Genomic DNA, 25,092 nt, shown 5'->3' on the forward strand with positions numbered 1-25,092 from the left:
CAAGGGCAAAGGCCCCGAGGTGGGAGATGTCCTAGTTGTTCAGGATTGCCTTGTCTGGGATGGAGGGAGCTGGGCTGGGGCCGGCGACAGGAAGTCCTATGTAGGAGCCACACTTAGACGGACCGTCCAGGCTAAGCCATGAGGCTGTGGGTAGCAAGGAGTCATCAAAGGCTGCCGAGCCTCGGAATGTCATTAGATCTATTTGGGGAACGTAACTGGCAGGGGCATGACAGGGACAGATGCTGGGAAATGAGAATGGTTTTGCCCACACCAGGAGGAAGGTGATGAGGGTCTGAGCTGGGCAGTGACTATGTTGTCAGAGGACTCGAGACTGGCCAGAGAGGTCGTTGGTGGTAGAACTGTCAGGGCTGAGTGACAGAGATGTTGGGTGACAGACTGGGAGGGGTTATAGCGTAGGTGATTGGGTGAATGGTGCCATAACTGAGAGTCAGGGAACAGGTTCAGGGCGGAGGTTTTGAGGAGGGGGTGGAAACACATCAGTCATAAACACTAATGTCTTCTTCTTCATGGCAACATTTGGGCTCCTTTGATTCCAAACTGTCATCACCAGGGCTGGGAGCTTGGAGAGGCAGGGCTGTAAGCCGAAGCCCGCGGACACCTGAGCCAGTTTGCCTGGGATCAGGACTTCTCAGTGTCTTTATTTGTCAAATAACGTAGCACATCGTGGGATCCGTCAGGGGCTGAGAGCCGAGGGCTCTGTAAGTGCTGAGACCTGTCTGCGCCTGCCATAGTCCCAGCACGTGAGATCTTTGCGATACTGCTCAGGGGTACCTCAAGCAAAAGTGAGGCCCGTGTCTCCTCCTTCTGTTGTAAAAACTCTTCCATCCGATTCAAAACCAACACTCGGAGGGCAGACGACCGGCTTCCTTCGTCTAGCAGTGATCCTCGTGGTGCACAGCCGATAAGAAAGTAGGAAAGTTTTCGTAATCTTTCCCTTTTTGTCATCATTCCTTCCATCAGAACCCTTTCTTTTTATTATCATTATTTTTTTTTTATTAACACAAAACATATTATTTGCCCCAGGGGTCCAGGTCCCTGAATCGTCATCTTACACAGTTCACAATGCTCACAGTTCACACACCCTCCCCCATGTACATCCCCGCATCGGAGCCCTTTCTTGAGGATCTGTGGGAAGTCGGGTTCTCTACGGAGCATGATAAAGCACCCCCACCCCCTGCCCCATCTCAAAGGCATCCGCCTGCCTGGGGCAAGATGCATGCAGAAGTAGGCTCCCCTAGATGCCAAACACAGGGGTGGGGGGTGGCGGGGGAGCCCTGAGCGCCGAGGAGCTCTCCCTGACGCTGTGGAAGGGCCCTGTGCCCTTTCAGACGCAGGGAGGACGAGATCAGTGAGGGACACAGTGAGCTGGGGACCGGGAGACGGGGACCAGATGGCAGGAACAGACAGCAGAATTATGGTGCGTGGGAAGCCAGGTGATAAAGTGCAGACTCGGGGGCCACCCCACCCACTCGGAGCCTCAGGCGGTGCTGAGAAGGAGGAGGCAGGGGGGTCTAAACACGTAGCACCTTGACCAGACGCAGATCCCTGGGCTGGACCCGGAGAAATTCTGGGGCTAGACCCGGAGAAGTGGAGAGGGCTTGGCACGGGCCCATTGCGTTTTGGCAGACGGCACACGGGGAGTGGGAGGAGAGGGCCCAAGCAGAGGGACAAGGGGCCCCGGGCGGAGGAGACTGTCTCAGCGAGACTCCTGTTCTGGTGTGAATTTCTAAGGAGAGAAAGGTAAAAATAAGTGAACATGTTTATCATATATGCTTATCCTCCAGCGTGGTGAGGAACACATCTTTCCTACTTTTAACCTTTCCAGTTAAAACCGGAGACCATCTCTTTCATTTTAGGTAATGTTTAACTTAATCACGTAATCCGACTTAATGCAGACAACAATGGTGACAAAAGGTAATTACGTTTAAGTGGAATTCTAACTTTAAAAATTCTTTTGGAAATATCTGTGAGTCACCCAGTTCCACGCAAATATCCATAAAACATGTACTAATTGTTCCAGAGGAAATAATTGTTGCAGAAGGGCAAGAGGCCAGGGGAGCTGAAATACCAGGTTCTTAATTTATAAAGTCAATAAAAGCACTCTTTTGTAAGTTCTTCTCAAGTCGTAGCCTATTATCAGCTAAGTCTGGCACTAAAATCACTTTATGCTTAAATACTTCATAGGGCACAAAACAAGGGAACACACACTAAGAAAACATTTTGTGAGAGACTTAATACTTACTCAGCTTTCAAGAATAGAGAGGTATTTAAAATGAAAAAAAAAAGTCACTGCTTCTCCGCCCAACATGAAAATACATACTTTTAACTAGCTGCGATGTATAATAATTCACAGAACTTTGGAAATTCTACTCAGTTCTCCTGAAGACTTGGAAATAATGCTCCTTCTCTCCCAACCAGCATTGCTTTCTGTATAAATACAGGGTTGAATTAATATTGCTTTTCCCCTCCTAGGCTTTGTGCCAATGGAGGGGGAAAACAAAAACAGAAACAAAGAGATAACAAGAAACTACAGACAGTCTGTGGTTAAAGGTTCAGCCGCAGCTGCCCTGGTCCCGGGCTCTCCTCCTTCCTCTGCGCTGTAGAAGGTCCCACTTCTGTGTGACAACCGCAAGCCTGTTGTGGCCCCTTCGGGAAGGTAAAGCGCATGGCATAACCTATACCCATAACCTACGAGCTCACCCCCTCATGTCCACAATGATGTCCGTTTACCCGATGCAAGAGGAGCCGAGGCTGGCAGGGGGAAGGCCCTCCTCGAATCTCAAAACTGCCCGAAGAAATCCATATTTGTTAAGGATTAAAAAAACCACCCCTGCAAAAAGACAAAAACAAAAACAAAAACCCCACACCTATGTTCAAAATTTATGAGATAGGGGCACCTGGGTGGCTCAGTGAGTGAAGCCTCTGCCTTCAGCTCAGGTCATGGTCCCAAGGTCCTGGGATTGAGCCCCACATTGGGCTCTCTGCTCAGCGGGGATCCTATCTCCCCGCCGCCCTGCCTGCCTCTCTGCCTACTTGTGATCTCTGTTAAATAAATTTAAAAAAAATTTATGAGGTAGCCTTATAGATTAACAACATATTTAAGCCAGTGTTCTGTATTCTTACGGGAAAAGATTCTCGTCGTATCTGTTTAATTTTTTTAATTTTAAAAATCTAGAAGTTTTTTTTGTTACTCTACTATGATCAAACTTTTATTTGCCACAGATGTAGATGGGTAGATTTATCTAGATATGGTAAATGAGAAAACACGCAAAAGGTTTGGAAGGTAGGCAGGTGTGGAATAAGTGTGCTTCCCGGCTGTGTTTTCCACGAGGTTCTGAGGATCCAAATTTGATGCTCAGACAACTAAGAACAGGACATTCTTTCCACTTCAGAACATATATGCTCTATGGGCATGGCTGTGAGCATAGACTGGTCACTGACAGACACAACAATCTAAAGACTGTTTTTCTAGAAGTGATGGCATTTTTCTAGAAGTGATGGCATTTTCTAGAAGTGATAGCATTCTGCTCTCACCCCTCCCCGCCTTGGAAGGATCTGCTTTCATACGATTACAATAGTTACGGGAGCTGAGACCATGTGAAATATTACTTGGTTTTATTTCCTTTTAGGGTGGTCCCCTAATCTGTAATTTCACTGCAGTGGTAAGGAATTTAATTTAAGAAAACATAAAATAAGTTTTGTTCATAAAAGCGATTCCACCCAAATACGCAAAGATTACAAGTCACTCTAGTGGCGAAATAGCGAATTCTTAATCTCCTTCCAGGGGAAGCAATAAATTATTTCTTCCCCTGAAAGGAGATTAAAAATTCGCTTCCTGCTCCGCACAGGGACAGCCCGGGACCTGGGCACAGCTCCCAAGAGCCCGGCTCTGCCATGTGGCCCTTCCACCTGCGCCCTCACCTCCCCCTCTGTGCTCCTCCGGGGCTCGATCCGTGCACCATCGTGGCATCAGCCTACTTCTGCCTTATTGCATCATTGGGCACCTTTCTAGTTTAGATAGAGCTGAGGCAAGTGTCCAGGCAGAGACGGACCTTGAGGAGACCACCCACTGGATGCCCTGTGCCCATGGGGCCGGGGTGGGGGACTGCAGCAAAGGAGAAACGGCACCCAGAGAGTGGAGGTGGCCCAGGGACACCGTCATTCATTCTCGCAGTCCGAGTATGGGGGCGCCGGTGGAGCTGAGCACCTGCGTTCCTGTGGACAACCCCAGCCAGTGGGAGCCGAGCAGAGCGATCAGCACCCACGACCACGTGCGTCAGAGCCTGGCAAGGACCTAGAGGACACATACAGGGTTGGGGCTCTTCCTCCATCTCACCCTTGAACCCAAGGCCATCTAGGGAAGGAGACTGGTTGGGAGGAACAGCCTTCATAGGGATTTCAACTTTCACTTTGCTAAATATTTATTCTCCCTCTGCTTGCTGCTCTCCCTGCCTGGGCTTTCCCTCTCTCTCTCTGACAGGTAAATTTAAAAATTTTTTTTTTTTTTTAATTTAAAAAATCTTAAAAAAGAAAAAAAGATAGAGCAAATCTGGATGCCAGTAGTTGGAAAGTTTCTAACCAAATGCCCTGGTAGCAGACGATCAGCAGATGTTAGAAATTGTTTTGCCCATAATACCACAGCGTCATATTTTGCACATATGAGATGTTGAGACTTTGAACTAGAAAGGAGAGACCACATACGCAGACATTGTTCATTGCCTGTCAACAGACAGCCCCCGCCCCAACTCCGCCTTTCCCGGCTAATAGTACCGGAAGTTTGCTCAAATAGTAGAGAAAGACCCTTAATCCTAGGGAAAGTAGGAATGCATCAGGATAGTCTAAAGCAGTCATCGTAATCCTATTCCCCTTTGCCAGTGATGGTGCAGATTTGGCCAATGCAACGTAAAGGAAGCTCTACCGGGGAGCTTCTAGAAAAGGTTTTCTCACTAGACACTCTTGGGAAAACGTTTCGTCATAGTTCCCTCCTTCTACCAGGATTCGTTCGTATGGAATCGCAGCATCCATCTTGTGACCATGAGGAAGCAAGCTGAGAACTAGAGGCCAATGTGCTGGGAACGGCAAAGCAAGAACAGTTGGGCCACTGAACCAAAGCTGGTATGACTTACTTCCAGAACTTTATTATGTAAAAAAACCCCACAAAATACTTCTGGTTTACTAGTTGGAGGGGAGTCTGTTAATTGCAGCCTAAAAGCATTCCTTACTTCCCACTCTGTGTGTCATTTGTTTTTGAACGTGACGGTTATGTGATAGAACCAACAGTGGTTCGCACATTAGTGGGTGTGCAGCAGAATCTCCGGGAGGGAGATTCTCCACATTGTTGGGCTCCATGCTGAGTTTCTAAATTGGCAGGTCAGTGATAAGGCCTGGAATTTTCCATTTCTAGTTAAGTTTTCAGGGGGTGTCAATGTTGTTGGGTCAAGGATCACATTTTGAGAACCACTGTGATAGTCAAGACATTTTTATTGAATTATATTTACCGAAGTGTCCACAAATCTTCCTGCTGGTAATGGAGGAAAGAAAGCTACATTTCTTATGAACATAGATACAAAAAATCTTAACATTTCAGCAAATCAAATTCAATAATATGTAAAAAGGATGATAGATCATGACCAAGTGGGGTTTATCCTAGGAAGGCAAAGCTGGTTTAGCATTTGAAACTCAACTGAATTTCATATTAACCATATTGTAAATGCCATATTAATTGGCTAAAAAAGAAAAAACCATACCATCATCTCACAAATGCAAGAGAAGCATCTGAAAAACCAAACCAAACCAAACCAAACCAACATTAATTTCTGATTTAAAAAAAAAACAAACCACTCTGCACTCCAGGAGTAGAAGGGAACTTGAAGTAGGAACAGCATTCATAGAGATCTCTTCTATCTATGCAAACCCTCTAGGAGATCCCATCTGGCCTCACAGTTTTTAAATAGTGCTTATATTCTCATGTTTCCGATATTTACATTAGCCCTGACCCCTGCCCCTCCAACTTCAGATTTTGAGGTCTCTCCAGTGACTAACAGGGATCTCAAACTCAATATGCCCAAACACTGATTTCCCAATACCCACTCTTCTGAGTAGTGGATTGCCTAAAATCAAGGCCTGGTACCATGTGTGGCTTTGGCACCTGGTGAAACTGTGAGGGCCCCGAAGTGGCCTAACTTAACTTCGTCTCCCCACTTGGCTCCCATGGAGAGGGCTCCCTAGCCGAAGGCACCTTATTAAGAAGATCAGAGGAGTTCCTGCCTGCCCATGGGATTATTCAAATAAGTCAATCATACGCTCCTGCAGGAACCAGGGGTCACTCCATCCCTCCGACAGGACAAAGCCTGCCTCCCTGTCCCTTGTTCTCTGTTCCCGAGTGTGACCCCGCGGGCCCTGCGAGTGTGCTGCATCCTCTCCCAGGTGGAAGTATATGGGATTACGCTGCTGTCAGTCTCGTCTATTCAATCTTGGGTTCCCACAGCCCTATGGCCAACCCAGGATACGTCCCTCCCAACAGGGTGAATGGGGGAAATTAAAGCTGCCCATCTTAATAAATGGTACAGGGGGCAAAAATCAGGGCATTTGGATTTCTCACCCCTACAACCGACCCATCACCAAATCCTTATTATTTCATACGTAAACTGTCTCTGGGATCTAATCCCTTCCTAGCACTCCCATCACCACCTCTGCAGGGCACACCGCCTCTTGCCCAAACCAAATAGCAGCCTCTGTTGTGGGCGCTACCTCTGCCCACTTCCCCCTGCAATCTGTTCACTACAGAGCACGTGCTCCTTTTATGACACGCGTCTGATCACACCATTCTTTGTGTTTTTTCTTTTCTTTAAGATTTTATTTGACAGAGCGAGAGAACACAAGCAGGGGGATCAGCAGAGAGGGAGAGGACGAAGCAGGCTTCCGGCTGAGCAGGGAGCCCGACGTGGGGCTCTATTCCAGCACCCTGGGATCATGACCTGAGCCGAAGGCAGACGCTGAACCAGCTGAGCCCCCAGGCGCCCCAGATCACACCATTCTTTTGCTCAAAAATTGCTAATGGCTTCCCGTGACACCCTTGGGTTATAAGCCCACGTTCTTACCACGGCCCCGAACGTGAACTCTTCCATTTCACTCATGCTGCCCTGAACAACTTGCTATCCCTTGACTCCATCCAGCTCACTCTGGCTCAGAGCCTTTGCCGGGTTTCTCTGCTCGGAATAACCTTCCCCTGGAGAGCACCGGGGCTTCTCCACCCACTTGATCTCCGCTCAAGGTCACCTCCCAGGTCCTTCCTCAATCACCTTTCCTAAAAGGGCCCACCTGACACCCTCACCTTGCTTTTTCTTTGTTTGCACCTCATTAGCCCAACTCCAGTCCACTTGTTTACTCTCTGCCCCCACCCAGTGAGAAGATCCTCAAAGGCAGGGCCCTTGTTTTCTGCCGTGTCTCCAGTGCCTAGAATATGCCTGGAGCTCACGTGCTCAGTGTTTGTTGCATGAATCAACTGTGAACAAGAACGCCTGGTTTTCTAATATCCTTACCGGATATTATAAACCTTTATATATCTTTGGTAATCTATTTTAATTTGTATCATTTTTGGGGTTGACCTTTGTATTTCTTTTTTTCAGAAAGCTATCTTTTCAGAGTCCTTGCCCAGCTTGTCTTTTTCCTATTGCTTTGCAAGAGCTATTGATTCATTGAAAAATTATTCCTTTGTCTGTCCTATGCTACAAATATATTTTCCTACTTGCTATTTGCCTGTGACTTTGTAGTCACATTACCAATTTTTCCCTTTTGGCTTCTGGTTTTGGGGCATGCTTAGAAAGTCCCTCCCTGTTCCAAGATCATCCAAGCAGCCGTACTTGTTTTCTTCTAAGCAATATATGTGTATGTAAGAGATGATGGTGTTTAGATCTCTGATGCATCTGGGATTTCCTTTGGGGAATAAAGAGTAAGGAAGTGATCTAGTTAAAAGCAAATTTAGCTTTTAAGACGAAAAAGAAAAAAAGCAAAGAAAAAGAAAAAAAGAAATAAAGCAAATTTGGCTTTAAAATACAAAGAATTCAAATTTCTGGATACCACTTATGAAACTTATTGTTTTAATCTTCTCAAAGAATATTCATAATTTAAAAAATAAATTCAAACACAATTCACTTATTTTCCAACACACATTTTTAAAAGTGATTTATTACATATATATGAATCTAAGTATGTGTAGATATATAATAAAATTCTATTTCCCATAATTCTCTGGAATATTATAGTTTGACATTATCATCACTATAAAATATTTCGCACTATAAAAATATTTCATTTTTCTCAATATTTTCTCCGTTTCCTGGATCTTGATTTTTTTTTCGTTTTACTGTATTTTCTTTTAAAAAGTCTCTTTTCAATTAAGCTCACTTCTTCATGGAGAGAAGAGGCCTTTATTCTCAGCAGGAAGGAGAAGAGATTTATTATGAACTGATAGCTCAGCGAAAAATTTGATTCTTCATAGGTTGTCACGTGTTTACAATAGCTAGAAAGGGAAGATAAAGGAAGATGTTATCTTAAAACGACCATTTAAAATGTATGCGTCTATCCCTGAAACATCCCCCCCAGTTGGCATGTACATACGGTCGGACTGACAACAGTACTCAGAGTTGGAAGGAAACGTGGAGCAATATGGCACAGCAATTTTAGAGAGGACACACGCTAGCACCATGCCTGGGAAGCTACCATGCCAGGGTAACAGACGGTCTCGAGCAAGTGCTCACGACTCCTTGCCCAGAAGTCCTTCCATTCCAGATGTGCTGCTTCTTTTTACCGTGCCCAGAGCAAACAACAGCACACAAGCAGAGATTCTGGGCATAGTTTTAAAACAAAAGAAAATAAATCCCTAATCCCCACCCAAAATAAGACACCAGACTTGATAATGTAGCCTACAATCTTGTACCTATCACAGAAAGAAGAGTTTACAAAGCAATTCCACTTATCTTAAAAGTAGAAGGTCAAGTCTCCAACTACCACCAAATCTCTAATTACGGATCTCTAACACTCCATCTCTAACTAGACCAGGTGCAGGCAATCCAGGGGACAGAGCAACATGTTAAATGGTATCACAGGTCATAATCAGCAAAATGCAGACTATGGGAAATTGTATAGGACAAAAGACCTGACTTATTCAACAAGTAATTTTTTCCCTGCAAGGGGACAGAAAAAAAGACATTAAAGGGGAATTTACCAACCAAAACACTTAAGGGATATCTTAGCTACCTGCAATGTATGGGCCTTATTTGGATCGAATTATATTAAAAATTTCATAGCAAATGGAAAAATCTAAACACTGACTGCATATTTGGTAATATTAAGGAATTACTATTAGCTTTTTAATGTCTGATCGATGTTTATTATGGTTTTGCTTTTAAAAATATTATGACATCTGAGATATGCTTCCAAATAATCTGGGGGTGGGGTGGAGGAGTGAGTTGGCAGGGGCGAAGCCAAGACTAGTCACGGTGACAATTGTTAAGGCTGAATGGCAGGTATGGGGGGTTCATTATACTATTCTACTTTTTTAAAGATTTATTTATTTATTTATTTGACAGAGAGAGAGAGAGAAAGCGAGAAAGCACATGTATGCAGAGTGGCAGGCAGAGGGAGAGGGAGAAGCAGGCTCTCCACTGAGCAGGGAGCCCGATGGGGGACCCTGGGATCATGACCTGAGCCAAAGGCAGCTGCTTAACCGACTGAGTCACCCAGGCGGCCCTATTCTCTGTAATTTTGAATATACTTGAAATTTTCCATAGTAAAAGGCTTTAAAAAACAGGTAAACAAATTTTAGATATTGGATTTATATAACATATATGGTCCTAAGTTCCTGAAAGAAAGTTTATGTGTGCACCACAAAACTCGGTCTCCATAGCTGTGACTATGGATAACTAGCCTTGGTTCTCTAACCCACAAAATGGGAAAAAATAACACTGCCTACCTCAAAGAGTGAACAAAAGTATCGAATGAAAATATATATTAAGCACTTAATCCAAAGGTCAGAACACGGTAAGGGCTCAAAAATGTTCGCCTCCGCAATACTCCTTTAAAATTGATTTCTGTTTTCATTTAAAATCTTACTACTTTAATAATCTGTAATAAAGCCAAAACCCTGCCATATTCACTAACAGGACATTTAAAAGGCTCAGCTACTCATTGATTGGTTTAACAGAAATCAAGTATAAGCCATTCACAGGAAACTCTCACAAACTCGGTGGCCTCTTGCCACCAAGAGGTGGCAATTTTCTTTTCAATTTCAGCTACCATGAGAGAGTCTTCCAGACAAACCACTGTAACAAAAAGGGTAAAAAAATATCATTTCTCTTACTTAGGAAAGCTCTTTTTCTACACAAGAAAGATAAGAAAAGGTTTATAAATTATTTGCTCCCATAAGGACTTTTAAGTCGAATCACTAACAATCCTTTATAAGGATTACATTCTTTACCACAGATTCAGAGAACTATCCTAGAGTTATAAGCCACAAAACCAAACAGAACGTACAATAATGTGTGACTGCCAAGTATTTTGCTGTAAGTAGCATATGAGCCAAGAGATGTTCCTTGAGCTCTGACCGGGAAAGAAATGAATGTGGCAAATGGATACTGTAAGAATATGTTTATACAAATAATTTTATGGGAAGGGATAAGCACAGGTTTATATTTAAAAGAAGGGTGTACGGTACATCTGAATTTCCTTATGAGAACTTCCTTGTGAGAAGTTCGAACCTACGCAAAAATAGTCTCTCAAGTCGGTACGCCTGCAAAATTAAATGAACCTGCCAAAACAAGTTCAAGTTTTGGTGGTCTGAAAGATGTTCAAATTTGGCATACAACATATTTGAGTACTGTTTTTTTTTTAAACTCTAGTTTAAAATATTAGTTAAAATAAAAATTTTCAAATTCAAATCAAATTTTTGTGGGACCTAAACAAATCTGTGTGTGTTTGGGGGCAGGGGGCATCCAAAGCCTCTCCATTTTCTGTGGATGGCAACCTGAAGGACCTCGGCTGTCCCTCTTCTTGGGGAAGGAGCGCAGAGCCACCTGCCCCTTTCAGGGAGGCCGGGGACAGACACTTGATGAGTCAGGGCCCACGACAGATCTTTAGACCGGTCAGTGACCGGCCTCCTCCAGAAGCGCACTTCAACACGCACGCGGAACATTAGGGAAGCATTTACATTCATGGGGACTGTCCGTTCTGCCTCAGGTAAGAAGCATAAATGACCTCTTCGTGTCGGAAGTGCTCTTACAGCCTTTCTCTGCTTAGTCCTCACAGCCCGAGCGCTCTCGCAAGTATTCTACTGTACAACCTTTATCTCTCGAACCCTCAGACAGGAGACCTTCTGTGTAACACAATTCTCTGCACACCTGAAGGTCTGCTCTTGTAAGCATCAAAACACTACATTTATTTTGTACGGACATCTTTGAAAACCAAGTTACATGTTATTAGCATAAATTATAAGTGCATAGTATAAATTAGGATGAAATTAGTATGAAAACATAAGGTGTACTTATATTATTGTAAGTTGTTCAGTTTTACTGTAAAAATATTAGAAAATGCAGCTAGGAAACACAAACCCAAAGAGAACGCACACGGCATTGTGGGTCACGCCGCGGGACAACTGAGGCCCCCCCGGGCTCGGTTTGTTAGGTGGAGCCACTGCCCAGTGTTGTGAATGAGCTCCAGACCGGCTGCTTCTGCTGCTGCTGCTGGCTCCTCTCTGGTTCGTCACGGCAGGGCACTAATGTCTGCTGTCGAGATGACTATCAGCAGAGCACCTCTGCGGCTCCCTCCCACTTGTTTGATGATTAGGAGTTTGGAAGGCAGACCACTCCGCCTGACGGAAACACACCCGAAGGCAGAGCGAGCCGCCTGAGTGAGGGGCTAAGGGGCTTTCTGAGAAAAGTGCATTAGCTCTAGTCAAGGACTTTGTGACATTTTTACTGGTTGGTGGAAGCCTTTTTGGCCCACTCTATAGTTCTAGGCTATGGTCTAAATAGGCAAGGTGGACAGAATTTTGGCGCATAAAGTCATGGTGTCACTGAGGCTTGGTCTACAGGTTGTCATTTTCAGTCTTACAGTTCATGCAGAGAAAAAAAATCCCAGCTGTTTCATCTCTCACTCTACAAGGTCTGTTTGTGACTAACTGTATTATGTAACTATGACTGTATTATATCCGTGAAGATTTAGAAAGATCTAGAAATCCACTGATTGCCCCATGGGAAAAGCATAAAGGTACGAGCTCCCCCCAGCTAACCGAGGACCAATTCCACAAGCATGAGAGACAGAAGGCGCCACAACACTACCTCCCAGCTTACTGGTCTCATGCCGGTGCCCCTCACCGGCCAGGACTACCACCATTTCTCTTCCTTTTGATCAAATCTTAACATCGAAAAAAGCCACTGCGCTGACCACTGCGCAGGAATGTGTGTCCCCCTCAGACGTGGAGCGGAGCCTGGGGTTTGGATTCTGGCCTTTCCTTGTTGCTGCTGGGACCGTGCCACTCTGCGGTCATTCTAGACGCAGCTGAACTTTTGTTAAGCAGGAAATTTTCATTCAGATAACTTCATTTTGTTCTCTCCTATTGTATTTTCTACATTCTACTTAGCTTTGATTCTCAGGAAGAGAGTCTTCAAGAGAAAATCAGTTTCAGTCAGAGTAATGATCGCAGTTATCATGTACTGAGATTTACTATGTGACAGACACCACAATCTCATTGAATCCTCATTCTCTATTTCCCATGCATTCATTCAACACAGTAACCAGTGAGCACCTACTATGTGCTAGGCCCTGTTCGAGCCTCCGGGATTTTTCATTAACTAAGAGTCCAGTCCCGGCACTCAAGGACCTTCTACTCTATTCTGGTGTGTGTGTGGAGGGGCAGACGAATAAGCAAAACAAATATATACTCATCTATTCGACACTGACAAGAGCCGTAAGAAGTACAACAGAGGCCGGGCGGGGGGCGGAGAGAGCGCGGCGAGGTGTGTGTGTGAGGGGGAGGGAGAGTTCCTGCTGTTCCGGACAGGACGGTGCATGAGATGCAAGAAAACCCGGCAGGAGCGGGTAGTGTGGCCACGAGGAGGAAGAGCATTCTAGGCGAGAGGCACAACACGTGCAAAGGCCCGTGTGGGGAGTGTGCTTGGCAAGTTCAAGGAACAGCAAAGGAGGCCCGCGTGAACGAGGCAGAACGTGGGGTGGAGGTGGTGAGCAGGGAAGGTCAGAGAACTGCAGGGGCCTGTAGGCTCCTTAGGGTTTTTTAACCCTACTCTGTGTGAGGCGGGAGCCACTGGAGGTTCCGAGAGCAGAAAGACCAACAGGACACGCGGCTGTGCCATGGGGAAAACCTAAAGCTACGAGCTGCCCCAAGCTCGTCTGCACGCTGCTTCGTGAGGGGACAACGGCTGCAGAGACGGTAAATGACTTGCCCACAAGGCCCAAGCAGCAGAGCAGACAAAGGCCTGGTTCACGGCCCGGCCTCCTCACTACGGGAAACTGCCGTGTGAACAGGTTCTAGGGACAAAGCCTGAGATTAGTATACAATGAAATTAGTATAAAATTAAAAAGGCACATGGGGCGCCTGGGTGGCTCAGTGGGTTAAGCCTCTGCCTTCTGCTCAGGTCATGATCCTGGGGTCTGGAATCGAGCCCCGCATCAGGCTCTCTGCTCAGCGGGGAGCCTGCTTCCCTCCCCCCTTAACCTCTGCCTGCCTCTTTGCCTACTTGTGATCTGTCAAATAAGTAAATAAAATCTTAAAAAAAAAATTTAAAAGGCACGATGAAAAAAGTCCTTAAAGTCTAAAACCTTTTTCAGCTTTATCAGGATACTATGGACATAACATCTGTTAGATTTAAAGTGTGCAACGTGTGTCATGTAGTGATTACCACAGTAAGGTCAGCTAACACTTCCATCCCTAAAACTCTTGAACAAGACACAACGTGTAATTCCAATTTTCTTGATTGTGAGCACAACGTCTTCTAACAAATAACCTATCCGGTTCTTATACAGTCAACTGTAATTTTATGTGACTTTTTGAAATTAGGAAATACTACTACTTCAGGCCAAACTAGAGATTTCATGATTTTTTTATCCCATATTTCTGAAAGCATCACATACCTTCTACAGAATTTCTGGGTACTAAGCCAATAGAGTGAATTCTTGATTGTCAGTGACTGGCCTTTCTTCTTCAGGATCCCCTGGAGGCTATGGCCATGGAAACAGGTTCCTGCAGAGTCTCCTTCAGTCCAGTTGAACTGAAAACTTGAAGGACTTTTTTTTTCAACAGTTGGTGCTGAATCAGTCAGTGCGCTAAACTGTTTTTGTAGACTCACCACCATTTCTGGAAATGGAGGGAAAAAGGAAAGGAATAAAATAAAAACTAAAGTAAACCACAGATGGGTTTACTTGTTAGCAATGTACTACGCCGGTTTCTGAGTTGGACAAATGCACCACGAGAACGGAAGCGGGGAACACGGGGGAGAGGAAAGCAGCTGAGGAGAACTGGGGAACTACCTAAAAAAGGCTGAAGTGGTGGGTACTAAGGAGGACATGTATTGCATGGAGCACTGGGTGTGGTGCATAAACAACGAATCTTGGACCACTGAAAAAAATTAAATTAAATTAAATTAAAAAAATAAAATCAGCAAAGGGGAAAAAAAGTTAAATGGTAAATCTTACGTATTTTTACAATTAAAAAAAAGAAAGAAAAAAAAAGAATGAACAAGACACCTTACAGGCAATTCTCCACAGAAAGAGTTCTGAAAGTCATAGAAATACAGGATGATTTCAGATTTTGGTGGGAACTTAAGTTCTGTTTTAAAAAGTACAATGTTCCTGAAACAGATTCCTCTGGAGGTTTCTTAACGGAGGACGATTATTTCTTTGGATGGGCACCGGAACACTCGAAGAAGTAAAATAATCCCTTAAACACTTTTAAATTTATTTAAGTAATCTCTGCACCTGACATGGGGCTCGAAATACAACCCCGAGATCCAGAGTCGCAGGCTCCCTAGACTGAGCCGGTCAGGTGCCCCGAGACACTCACTTTTCAGGAAGTCAAGATATTTAGCTTTTCTACAACAATATAACTAAATGGCGTTAAGAGAAAATGCAACTTACCTCTTCTTTTATATACCACTGCTCTGTCAATGGATGAGTGGTAGAGTGGCTTTTCGCTTTTCCACACGTATCTGTATGAGGCAGAAAAACATTTGGAGCAGGATGGAGAAGAAATGGACCTAAACACATTTCAGAGACGTTTCTCTGAAGCAACATCTTCAATTCCTAATACTCCGTGTAAGGGCTCAGCCTTAGAACGACCCACTGACAGGTCTTACGTCCCAGATGCAAGCAAGGAGCTTTGAAGGGGACGGCTGGCCAAAAGAATGATGTGCTCGTCCCCAAAGACTCCCAGATGTCATAAGGTCCCGAAGAAGATATTATACAAAAATGTAGAAATGGTTTCTCTCACTGTAAAATTCTCTTGCTGTCTGTTCTCAGAAAGGGAATCCACCACCTAAGAAACAACTGTTCCTCCTTGCCCTTGCCCAGCTGCCCAGCTGCCCTTCTGCTGAGGATTAAACCAGAGGTACATCCGGTAACGGATACGAAGTGAACAGTAGGTACCAGTCTCCTGATATAAAGATGTAATCGATGTTAATAATGACTGTTTTCCTCACAATTATGTGTGAACTAAATCTTAATGAACATACCACATTTAAAATATATCAGAGAACTTGTCCTTGGCCCCTATGGTAAAGGAGGTCTGTGATTCTTTCAAATATCTTTTTTTAATTTGTTTTCTTAAATAATAAATGTAACAATATACTCAAGAAAAAATAATGAAGTTTCCTAAATAGTCTAATCCCAATTGGTGGATAAACCCACTATTAAAAATCTCTTGCAAATACCTAACCTAGACAGATTTTCTCATGCATTTATAAAGCCTATACTGGTGGCAACTAGGGCATTACTTCCTTGGGGCCATAAGTCCAGGAAATGGGAGAAGTGATCTAGAATAACCTTCTGTACAGATACTCCTTCTTTAAAAATGTACTTTATTTTGCCTACCTCTTCCCCAAAAGCTACAAAAAACAGAGGCACTTCACAAAGTCCTAAAGTTTTCTGCAGGAATTCTGCATCCTTCTCTCCAGTTTTCCAGTAGGATTTGGTTTCCCAGCTATTCAAAATTCAGGTATAATGTACACACAAACCCATCATGTTCAGTGTGCGGCTCCACGGGCTCTGGCAAACAACAGTCCTGTGATGACCACCAGGGTGAACGCGCAGAGCAGGCCCTTCAAGCCGAAAGTCTCTCAGGCCTCTTAACAGTCCATCCCTCTCCACGCTCCCAGATCCCTGGCCTTAGGCAACTACTGATGTTTTTCCATAGCTGCAATTTATAGCCTTTCCCAGAAAGTCACATAAAGGGAGTCATACCATAGGTAACCTTTTGAGACTTTCTTTCAGCATAATGCATTTAAGTCATTCATATTGTTGATGTGTCAGAAGTTTGTTCCCTTCATTGCTGACCAGTACTTCATCGTACAGATAAACTCCGCTTGGTTGATCCCCCTACCAGCTGAAGGGCGTTTGGGTTGTTGCTACTTTTTGACCACTGTGAACGGAGCCACCACGAACACTCGAACAGAGATTTTTATGTGGAGCTGTCATTTCACTTGGGTAAAGATGTAAGAGAGCGAACTATAGGTAGTGTAATAAATGTATGTCCAACTTTACGAGACACTGTCAAACATCCAAAATGGCTGCACCATTTTAAATCCCCACATTAGGTACGGTCAGTTTTTTTTTTTTTTTTTTTTTGCTCATTTCACTTTGTTTTTGACCATTCTAACTGGTGTGTAATGATACCTTACTGTGGTCTTAATCTGCATTTCCCTATTAACTAATGATGTTGAGTATCATTTCACAATCTTCTTTTGTTCAAATCTTTTGTCCATTTAAAAAACTGGGTTTTTGTGTTCTTACTGTATGAGAATTCTTTATTCTGAATACAAATGTCTTATCAGAGATGGGATGCGCACATTTTTTCTCCCATTGTATGGCTTCTCATTCTCTTAACAATGTCTTCTGAAGAGCAGCTATTCTTTCTTTTGATGAAGTCCAATTTATAATTTTTTTCTTTTATAGATCATACTTTTGGTATCATACCTACAAGATTTTGCCCAACCCAAAAAACTAAAAAGATTTTCTGCCCATGCTGTTAAATTTTCTTCCATGTTCCTCGCAACATCTTCCATGACACCTGGAAGTCATCAAGGCAACCTCTTAAGTGGTTATTAGACTGTCAACTACTGTTTACTGATGTTTTCATAATCTCCTACATAGGGACTCATACTTAGCTACGGAAAATGCTTTAAAAACTTTCATCTGGAAGGTGATGTTCAGAGTAACAGGAGAAAAATTACCAATTAATGTCACCAGTGGGGGTGGAGTAGGGTGAAACAGACCACACACACAAGGTCTCTGTGCCTAAGCACTAGTCATTAGTGATTTACATGTGGGATTTTGCTTAGCTCAAATCACCTACTCCATACAGAAGGATCTCGGTGGTGTATCCCCTGGACAATCTCTTCCCTGAGCCCTGGTCTCTCCCTGAAGATGCCATTTTGGAAACAGATATATCTCTTTGGTCATTAAACTCTCCCCTGATGTACCTAAAAGTCAGTAAGTCAAAGATGTGTAACTAAATGCTAAAATATCAATCTGGGCTCCAACAGCCACGTCTGCGGTGTAAGCTGGTACTTGGCTTGGGCTAATGAATTCCTAGTTACCACTGAGATGCCTGAGTGGCAGGGCCACTGAATACCTAGCCTCTCGGTATCAGCCAGGACAACCCCTGCTGGCACCACGAAAAGGCAGGCCTCGTGGCTGGTACTCCCAAGATAACCTAAGGCAACAGAATGAATTTCTGTTCTTCCTGATACTCTTGTAACCACTGAGATCCAAAGACCAAAGAGACATTCCTTCTCTGACAAAGAAGAGGAAGGACCCAGTTTCCTGGGCACCCACAGGCGGTCAGAGTAAGTTCACACGCCACCTCTTTTCTTTCATCGTTAGGTATCAAACCTGAATAGTGAGAAACTACTACCCCTCTTCCCTTTTTGGCAAGGATCCTCTTCCCCACAGTGCTTTATTCATCCCGCTAAGTCTGTTTCTCTATTTAAAAGCTCTCTTAAGGGGCGCCTGGGTGGCTCAGTGGGTTAAGCCGCTGCCTTCAGCTCAGGTCATGATCTCAGGGTCCTGGGATCGAGTCCCGCATTGGGCTCTATGCTCTGCAGGGAGCCTGCTTCCTCCTCTCTCTCTCTCTGCCTGCCTCTCTGCCTACTTGTGATCTCTATGTGTCAAATAAATAAATAAAATCTTAAAAAAAAATAAAATAAAAGCTCTCTTAAATGTAGAGGAAAAATAATGCAGTTCTACCTGTGAAAACTAAAATTTAGTTCTTAGAGCACAAATTCGGCATTATTATGCCTATTTCATTGATGAGGAACCTGGGGCTGAGCAAATTAATTTAACTAATTCTAGGAGCCTTGATTTTTCTCAAAGTATATAAAATTAGTTGATCAATTGAGTATTAATATAAGTTTACATAAAATACAGAGATGTTAACTTTTTCTTCAAAGTCTTGTAAAGACTCCAAGTTCTTTTTTTTTTTTTTCAAGATTTTTTTTTTATTTATTTGACAGGCAGAGATTACAAGTAGGCAGAGAGGCAGGCAGAGAGAGAGAGGAGGAAGCAGGCTCTCCGCTGAGCAGAGAGCCTGATGCGGGGCTCGATCCCAGGAGCCTGGGATCATGACCTGAGCCAAAGGCAGAGGCTTTAACCCACTGAGCCACCCAGGCGCCCCAAGACTCCAAGTTCTAAAAACAGTTACCAAACTGTTCAAATCAGAGATCAATAGAAATATACTCTATATTATGTAAGATATAGTATCTATGAAAATTTATAAGCAAACTAAATTTCAGTGCGCTGAGGCTAAGAAATCAAGTAACTTGCGTGGGGTTACACAGCTAGTCTGTACTGGAATCAGGATTCAAACCCAGAATGGTCTGTCTCTACAGGCTACACTCCTTCCACTCTATCATAACGAACCTACATCAGAACGAGAGTTCAAAGCCAAATGATGAGACTGACTGAATTAAATATCCTCTTTTTGTGCTTTCCTCCATTTTGATTTTTGTAGGGATTTTTATTTGGGGGAATATTCCAATTACAGACATCACGGGCTGGTAATTGTAATCTTTGTAATATTGGAAAGCAGACGGGAAATGATCAACTTTGAGAAAAGGGAAGAAGGAAGAATATTAGAAATGTAGGCATGACTCATGCAAATTAAAAAAAATTAATAACTAAGTACAATATGGTACTCTGGATTGGATCCTGGATTGGAAAGAGGTCATTAATGGAAACACTGATGAAATCCAAATAAAATCTGGAGTCTGACTAATAGTAACACCAAAAAAAAAAAAAAAAAAAAAAAAGTCGATTAGAACACAGGGACTAATATTTTCTAGAAAAAATGTCATAATGCTAAGTAGTCTAACTGCTGAAACTTTAGCTTTCAAATATAAGGTAACAGACTTGGAAATCAAGCAGGTAAACTTAAAACCAGAGGAGACAACATACTTTGCCCTGGCTTCTTCCCACTTTTGTTTTTTCTCATCAATAGATTTCTTCATAACTTGGTACCATTTTCTGAAATCAAACCATGGCTTATCTGAAAGAAATGAAATCCATGATTAGTAACCAAATAAGTGACATTATAACCATATACATTATTCACCGGAGTCTTCATTCTTTGGTATAACTAAACATTCTGAAGTCAGCATTCTGGGATTATGGAGTAACTGTCTCCATACCTTAACATGACTCCTGAGCAGTCCATCACGGAGTTCCTATCTATATTGTGGCCCTAACTAGATAATACTAAAATAAATTATTTATTTATTTACAGACATGGGGAGTATGACAAGGGACATTAGAAGACACCTTGGTCAACCTTTCACTCTGAGTAGAAGCTGACATAAAGCGATGTGTAGAAAGAAGTATTTAGCATGTATTCTGGAAAGAACTCCAAAATTGATTTCTACCACTAAATCCAAGCTCCTAAAACCAATGAATATATATGTGAAATCTTGAAAAAAAAAAAAAAAAAAAAAGTAAAACTCTTAGAAACAGTAGTTTCTACTCTAATAGAGTAGAAAGTAGTTCCCAGGGGCTGGGGGTGGGGGTGGCAGATAGGAAGAGGTTGGTAAAAGGGTACAAAGTTTTGGCTCTAAGAGAAGTAAGTTCTGAGAATCTAATGTAAAACATGCTGACTGTAGTAAATCACAGTGTATTATAGCAAGGAAATCAACTAAGGGAATAGGACTTAAATGTTCACACACAGACACCCAAGATTAAAATGCGAGGTGATGACTGTATAACCAGATGAGAGAACCCTTTCATAGTACATAGTACAAATCATCACAAGATGCACTTTAAATCGCTTACAATTTTTGAATGTCAATTATACCTCAATAAAGCTGATAAAAAAATACAATGACTATAAATCCTAATGAAGGAAATAAGAAACTAGAATTGCATTTAAGAATTCATACACCTACCCAACTTCACTGAATTGCTCTTAGGCCAGACACTATGTTAGGCACTAGAGAACCATTAAAAAATTAAAAAAGACAGAAAGATATGGTCCCTGCCTCTAGAAGCTATAATCTACCTATCCTTCTACCATTTATGTTGGGCCTTACTCTATGTCAGCTGTTCTTAGCACTCTACAGACACTAGCAATCGAACTGGGATGGACATATTTAATGCACCAGTTCTGATTCAGTGTGCTAACCTCTAACAGATGTTTGGATAGGAGCAACTGTGGCAGGAATGATTAGTTCTGATCTGGGAAGTGGTAAGGTCAGGAGTGGGTGTGAAGAGAAGGTAGAATCTTGAAGAATAAAGGCAGATCTGTCAGGGATTGGGGGAGTTGGGGGGTAAGAAGGAAAACATTTCAGGTAGAAGAACCAGCATGAGCAAAGGCTGAGGCATCACAACAGATGGTACAGTCAGGGAACTGCCAGGACACTCTAGGTCCAGCATGGCTAGGGAGGAGAAGGCAGGAATAAAAAAGCAGGCTGGTCTTTACACATCGCAAGGAATCACCGAAGTTTAGCAGCCTAGATGTCCTAGATGTATAACTAGGTAATTATAAAAAGAAATAACTCTGGTATTAGGCACAATTTTTATACATGTGTTTGTCTATGTGTACTTGTATATTTTTCAAATATACATAACATTTACTGTATCTTCTAATCCATCACTTAAAATCACTCGGAATTTGAATGACAAAAAATTAAGTACCTTCTTTGTTCTTTTCATTATATTTCTCAGCAATATTAGACAATGTCCTGGAAAAACCATAAAGCACGTCAATTTATTTGGAAGTCACTTATTTGAAGACAGTTAAATTTTGAGTTCTTCTGAAAGAAAAATATAGACTAGCACTTGAAACCTATGCTAACTTTTAATGGAGAAGCAATCACTCTACACACTGCCATTGTTTATTGGCGTTTGGGTGAAGTGACGATTTAAGTTGCGTTTACTTTCTGAAATAATCTTTGAAGTCGCATAGCGCCAGGAGCCTAAAGACATACAGATAAACTGCTACAAGATTCTTTAGAATTTCTGTATGATTTAATGTCGGGAATCAGTGAAGCAATGAGAACACATGTATCTACTTAAAAAATAGGAACACAACATGAGACAAACAACTTACTAAGGTAGAATTAACTCTCTGACAACTAGCTGAGTCAAAATTCACGTAGGAAGTAATTATTGGTACTAGTCAATGTTCTGCAACTAAGAGGCTCTATTTTCTCTTGAGATAATATAAAGATTCCTGTATTCCGACTAATTAGGTAAAAACTGTATAATTTTTTCCTCATAAAACTGACGTACACTCACCATTCTAAATTGTCATCCAATAAAAAGAGCAATTTCAACACTATGACGATGACAGCGACGGCCTGTATGTCGTATTTAACAGTTTTTGCCATTTTAGCTATAGGATCAAATGTCAGAAAATCCACTTCTCCTATCCCAGTCATTTTTACCACTTGGTAGGTTAAATCATTCATTTCATCTGTTGAAGAACAAAGAGTAAAATGGGAATTAATTCTTTGCCTCACTAGACCATACCAATGTGTACCTCTGTAAGATAAGCTTTATTATCCTAAAACACGGCATAATGCTAGAACTGAGGGAACACATTTTGTAAATAAAATAAACCAAAAAATGGTATCTGTACAGAAAAACAAGTGGTAGAATCATGGCAAGGCCTTTTCCTATTTGGACTTCCTAAAACATCTATTACGTATAGGACACATTCTGGTACCTAACACACAGCCAAATGCTTGTTCTCTACCGTTTCCTACAACTCCCTTGTCTGTGTTCTACAGCAATTTGCACTTGTCTGAAACAAAATCCCCTGTAAGACCGAGAGCTTCTCTAGGAATGCACACTAACCCGCTGGCTGGCACCCTAGGAGCCTCTGTCCACATTAAACTCGAGGCACTGCTTTCCCAGGGAAATCATATGGTCGGCTTAGCCTCTATTATTCAAAGCTCAATAATGTGGCACTTGGCACCAGAAAGCCTAGCCAGGGCCTATATATTTAGGTTTTCCAATCATTATCTTTGTGACTCTGCATTAGTCACTTAACCTCAGTTTCTTCATTTGTAAAATGAGCTGTGGGAGGATAAACTGAAATTTAAAAAGATTAAGTGAATATACTTCGAAAACTCTCAATTACTAAGCAAATTTCTTTACTCACTAATCTAAGTACCCAAGATGTACAATATTCTATTTTTAAGTGAACAGCTAGTATTTGTAAGAGCACGATCAGCTGTACTGAATTAAGTAGCATTCCCTACATGCTTTCAGTCGCCGTGTCCTGTGGATCTACTCCCCTTCTCCGTCCAGTGGCAAGCACGGGAACCAGACACTTGCCATGAGCAGCCTGTCAGTTACATTCTGGTAATCCCTTCAGTCCCTTGCGGTCCTTCTATTACCTACTATTACAGTCGTGTGTGTATGTAATATACACATATACTACCACATATTTATACTTATTTTTATCATACCTACAAACACAGTTTTGCATATTGCTTTCTTCATTAACATATGCATTTTCCTTCCCTATTAAAAATACATCCGACTGTGTTTTATACTGCTTAAGCAATAGGCTAACCACACCATGTCTATATTTTCTCTTTAGAATATAAGTCCTGAATTTCTCACATTTCTAGTTTTGCAAGAAATTCAGGACCGGGTTCCATTGGCAGATTCCACCGGGTGACCTGTGTCTTGGTATATTGTGAACAAGGTCTAGTGAGGCTCTCCCCACATTCCGCGCTTCATCGCCTTAAAGAGTTCATTATGACCCTGCAAACGACCAAGCGCTGCCTTCTTTCCAGAAGGGGGGCATCCAGCTCACTAAGAACACATACTGGAACATTTGTTACTTTCACTGCACTCAGTAAATTTACTGTAAAAACCAAGTGTATTCCTCACATCAAAACAGAATTCTTTATTTCTGAACAAGGTCCTTTTAACCTTTCCAGATAGCCTGAAATATTTTAAGAAAGGATTCTGAAATTAAGCTTCATGTTAAAATAGACCCTGTCAGGAGGCTCTAACTATCCGTGATCTGAGAGGAATTCTCTCTTTTGTTCATTGTCATTTTACAAGTCTGTAAAGGCTTCCTCACCACATATACTACACTTACCAGGGAGATTGACTTCCATCAAGTATTTCATACACAAGATATCTGGGTGAAGATAGCAGTCTTCAGTTATGTCTGGAAAACGTGGCAAATCTAAGAATTTGGCGATTTCAATCATTTTTTTATAGATATCCTCATAGGCAGGCCAAGACTGCAATAAAAAATAATCAAGGTAGCAACTTTTGCAACATAAATTATTTTTAAAAATATTTTCTAATTTTAAAAGTAATATGTATTTGCTGAATGAAATTTGGAATGTGCAGAAAAGCATTACGGGGAAACCACCCATAAATCCCTAATATCCTAACTTAGCAGCTTAAAAGTGGTAACGCTAAATTAAAAAGCCACTAAAATTCCATTTGGCTCATAAAACTCTTACTGGCCTTCCCCACGAGAGAGGGAAATCATTACTTCTTGCCAGTCACAGAAGAACCAGGGGAAGGGACAAAGCTGTGACCTAAACTGAAGTTCCAGAGCCCTCAGGAGTGCTCTACGGCACGACTTCCCTCTCATAGTCCCTCACCACACCCGTCTCATTTATCTTCAAGTTCATGTCTAACAAACTTAGCTCTCTGTTTCACAATATTCACAAGCTTCTATGTGGGAGCTAACACCAGAATTTAAGTCTAATAGTTGAAAATATACAATTCAACTTCATATTCTCCCATATAACCACATATAAAATTTTATACAATCCAGGAAAATCTATTAGCTACTATGAATAAATTTATTCTGTTCACTTGAAGATCACCCCTGTATTTTATCTGGTATGCTATTTTTAGCTTTGCAATTCATAAACATACTTGAAATTAATACTACAGGGTGCCTGGGTAGCTCAGTGGGTTAAAACCTCTGTCTTCAGCTCAGGTCACGATCCCAGAGTCCTGGGATCGAGACCCACATCGGGCTCTCTGCTCAGCAGGGAGCCTGCTTCCCTCTCTCTCTCTGCCTGCCTCTCTGCCCACTTGTCATCTGTCTCTCTGTCAAATAAATAAATAAAATCTTAAAAAAAAAAGAAATTAATGCTACTTTTTTTTTCTCACTTCTTCATCTATTCACATAAAAATATTAAATTTAGAGTCACTCAATGGAAATGACTTTGGGAAATGTAAAGATGACTAAAACAATGCCTTCATGTGTAAACCTGGCGATTCACAGACCTGTGCCCCTGGGGATAAAAATACATGATATGTTTATAAAAAACTTAATAAAAAAAAATTAAAAAACATATTCTTAAAAAAAAA

At 42.3% G+C, this 25,092-nt stretch overlaps 1 protein-coding gene across 3 annotated transcripts in view; it reads right to left on the minus strand.

Annotated features, from left to right (window-relative positions):
* Positions 1-1,005: 1,005 nt before the first annotated feature.
* Positions 1,006-25,092, minus strand: part of TAF1B (TATA-box binding protein associated factor, RNA polymerase I subunit B) — a 74,167-nt gene continuing 50,080 nt past the window's right edge. The window contains exons 9-16 of one of the 3 annotated variants that reach the window (XM_032353348.1): positions 23,852-23,999; positions 22,030-22,207; positions 21,427-21,473; positions 19,699-19,789; positions 15,169-15,239; positions 14,167-14,389; positions 1,505-1,747; positions 1,006-1,470 (exon numbers count right to left, since the gene is read on the minus strand). In XM_032353348.1, coding sequence (XP_032209239.1) covers positions 1,434-1,470; positions 1,505-1,747; positions 14,167-14,389; positions 15,169-15,239; positions 19,699-19,789; positions 21,427-21,473; positions 22,030-22,207; positions 23,852-23,999 — 1,038 coding nt within the window. In that variant the 3' untranslated portion in view covers positions 1,006-1,433. Of the gene's footprint in view, positions 1,471-1,504; positions 1,748-8,094; positions 8,543-14,166; positions 14,390-15,168; positions 15,240-19,698; positions 19,790-21,426; positions 21,474-22,029; positions 22,208-23,851; positions 24,000-25,092 lie in introns of those variants that run through there. The other 2 variants (XM_032353347.1, XM_032353349.1) reach the window with 2 other exon arrangements.

This window comes from Mustela erminea, chromosome 7, assembly GCF_009829155.1.
Source record: "Mustela erminea isolate mMusErm1 chromosome 7, mMusErm1.Pri, whole genome shotgun sequence".
Lineage (NCBI taxonomy): Eukaryota > Metazoa > Chordata > Mammalia > Carnivora > Mustelidae > Mustela > Mustela erminea.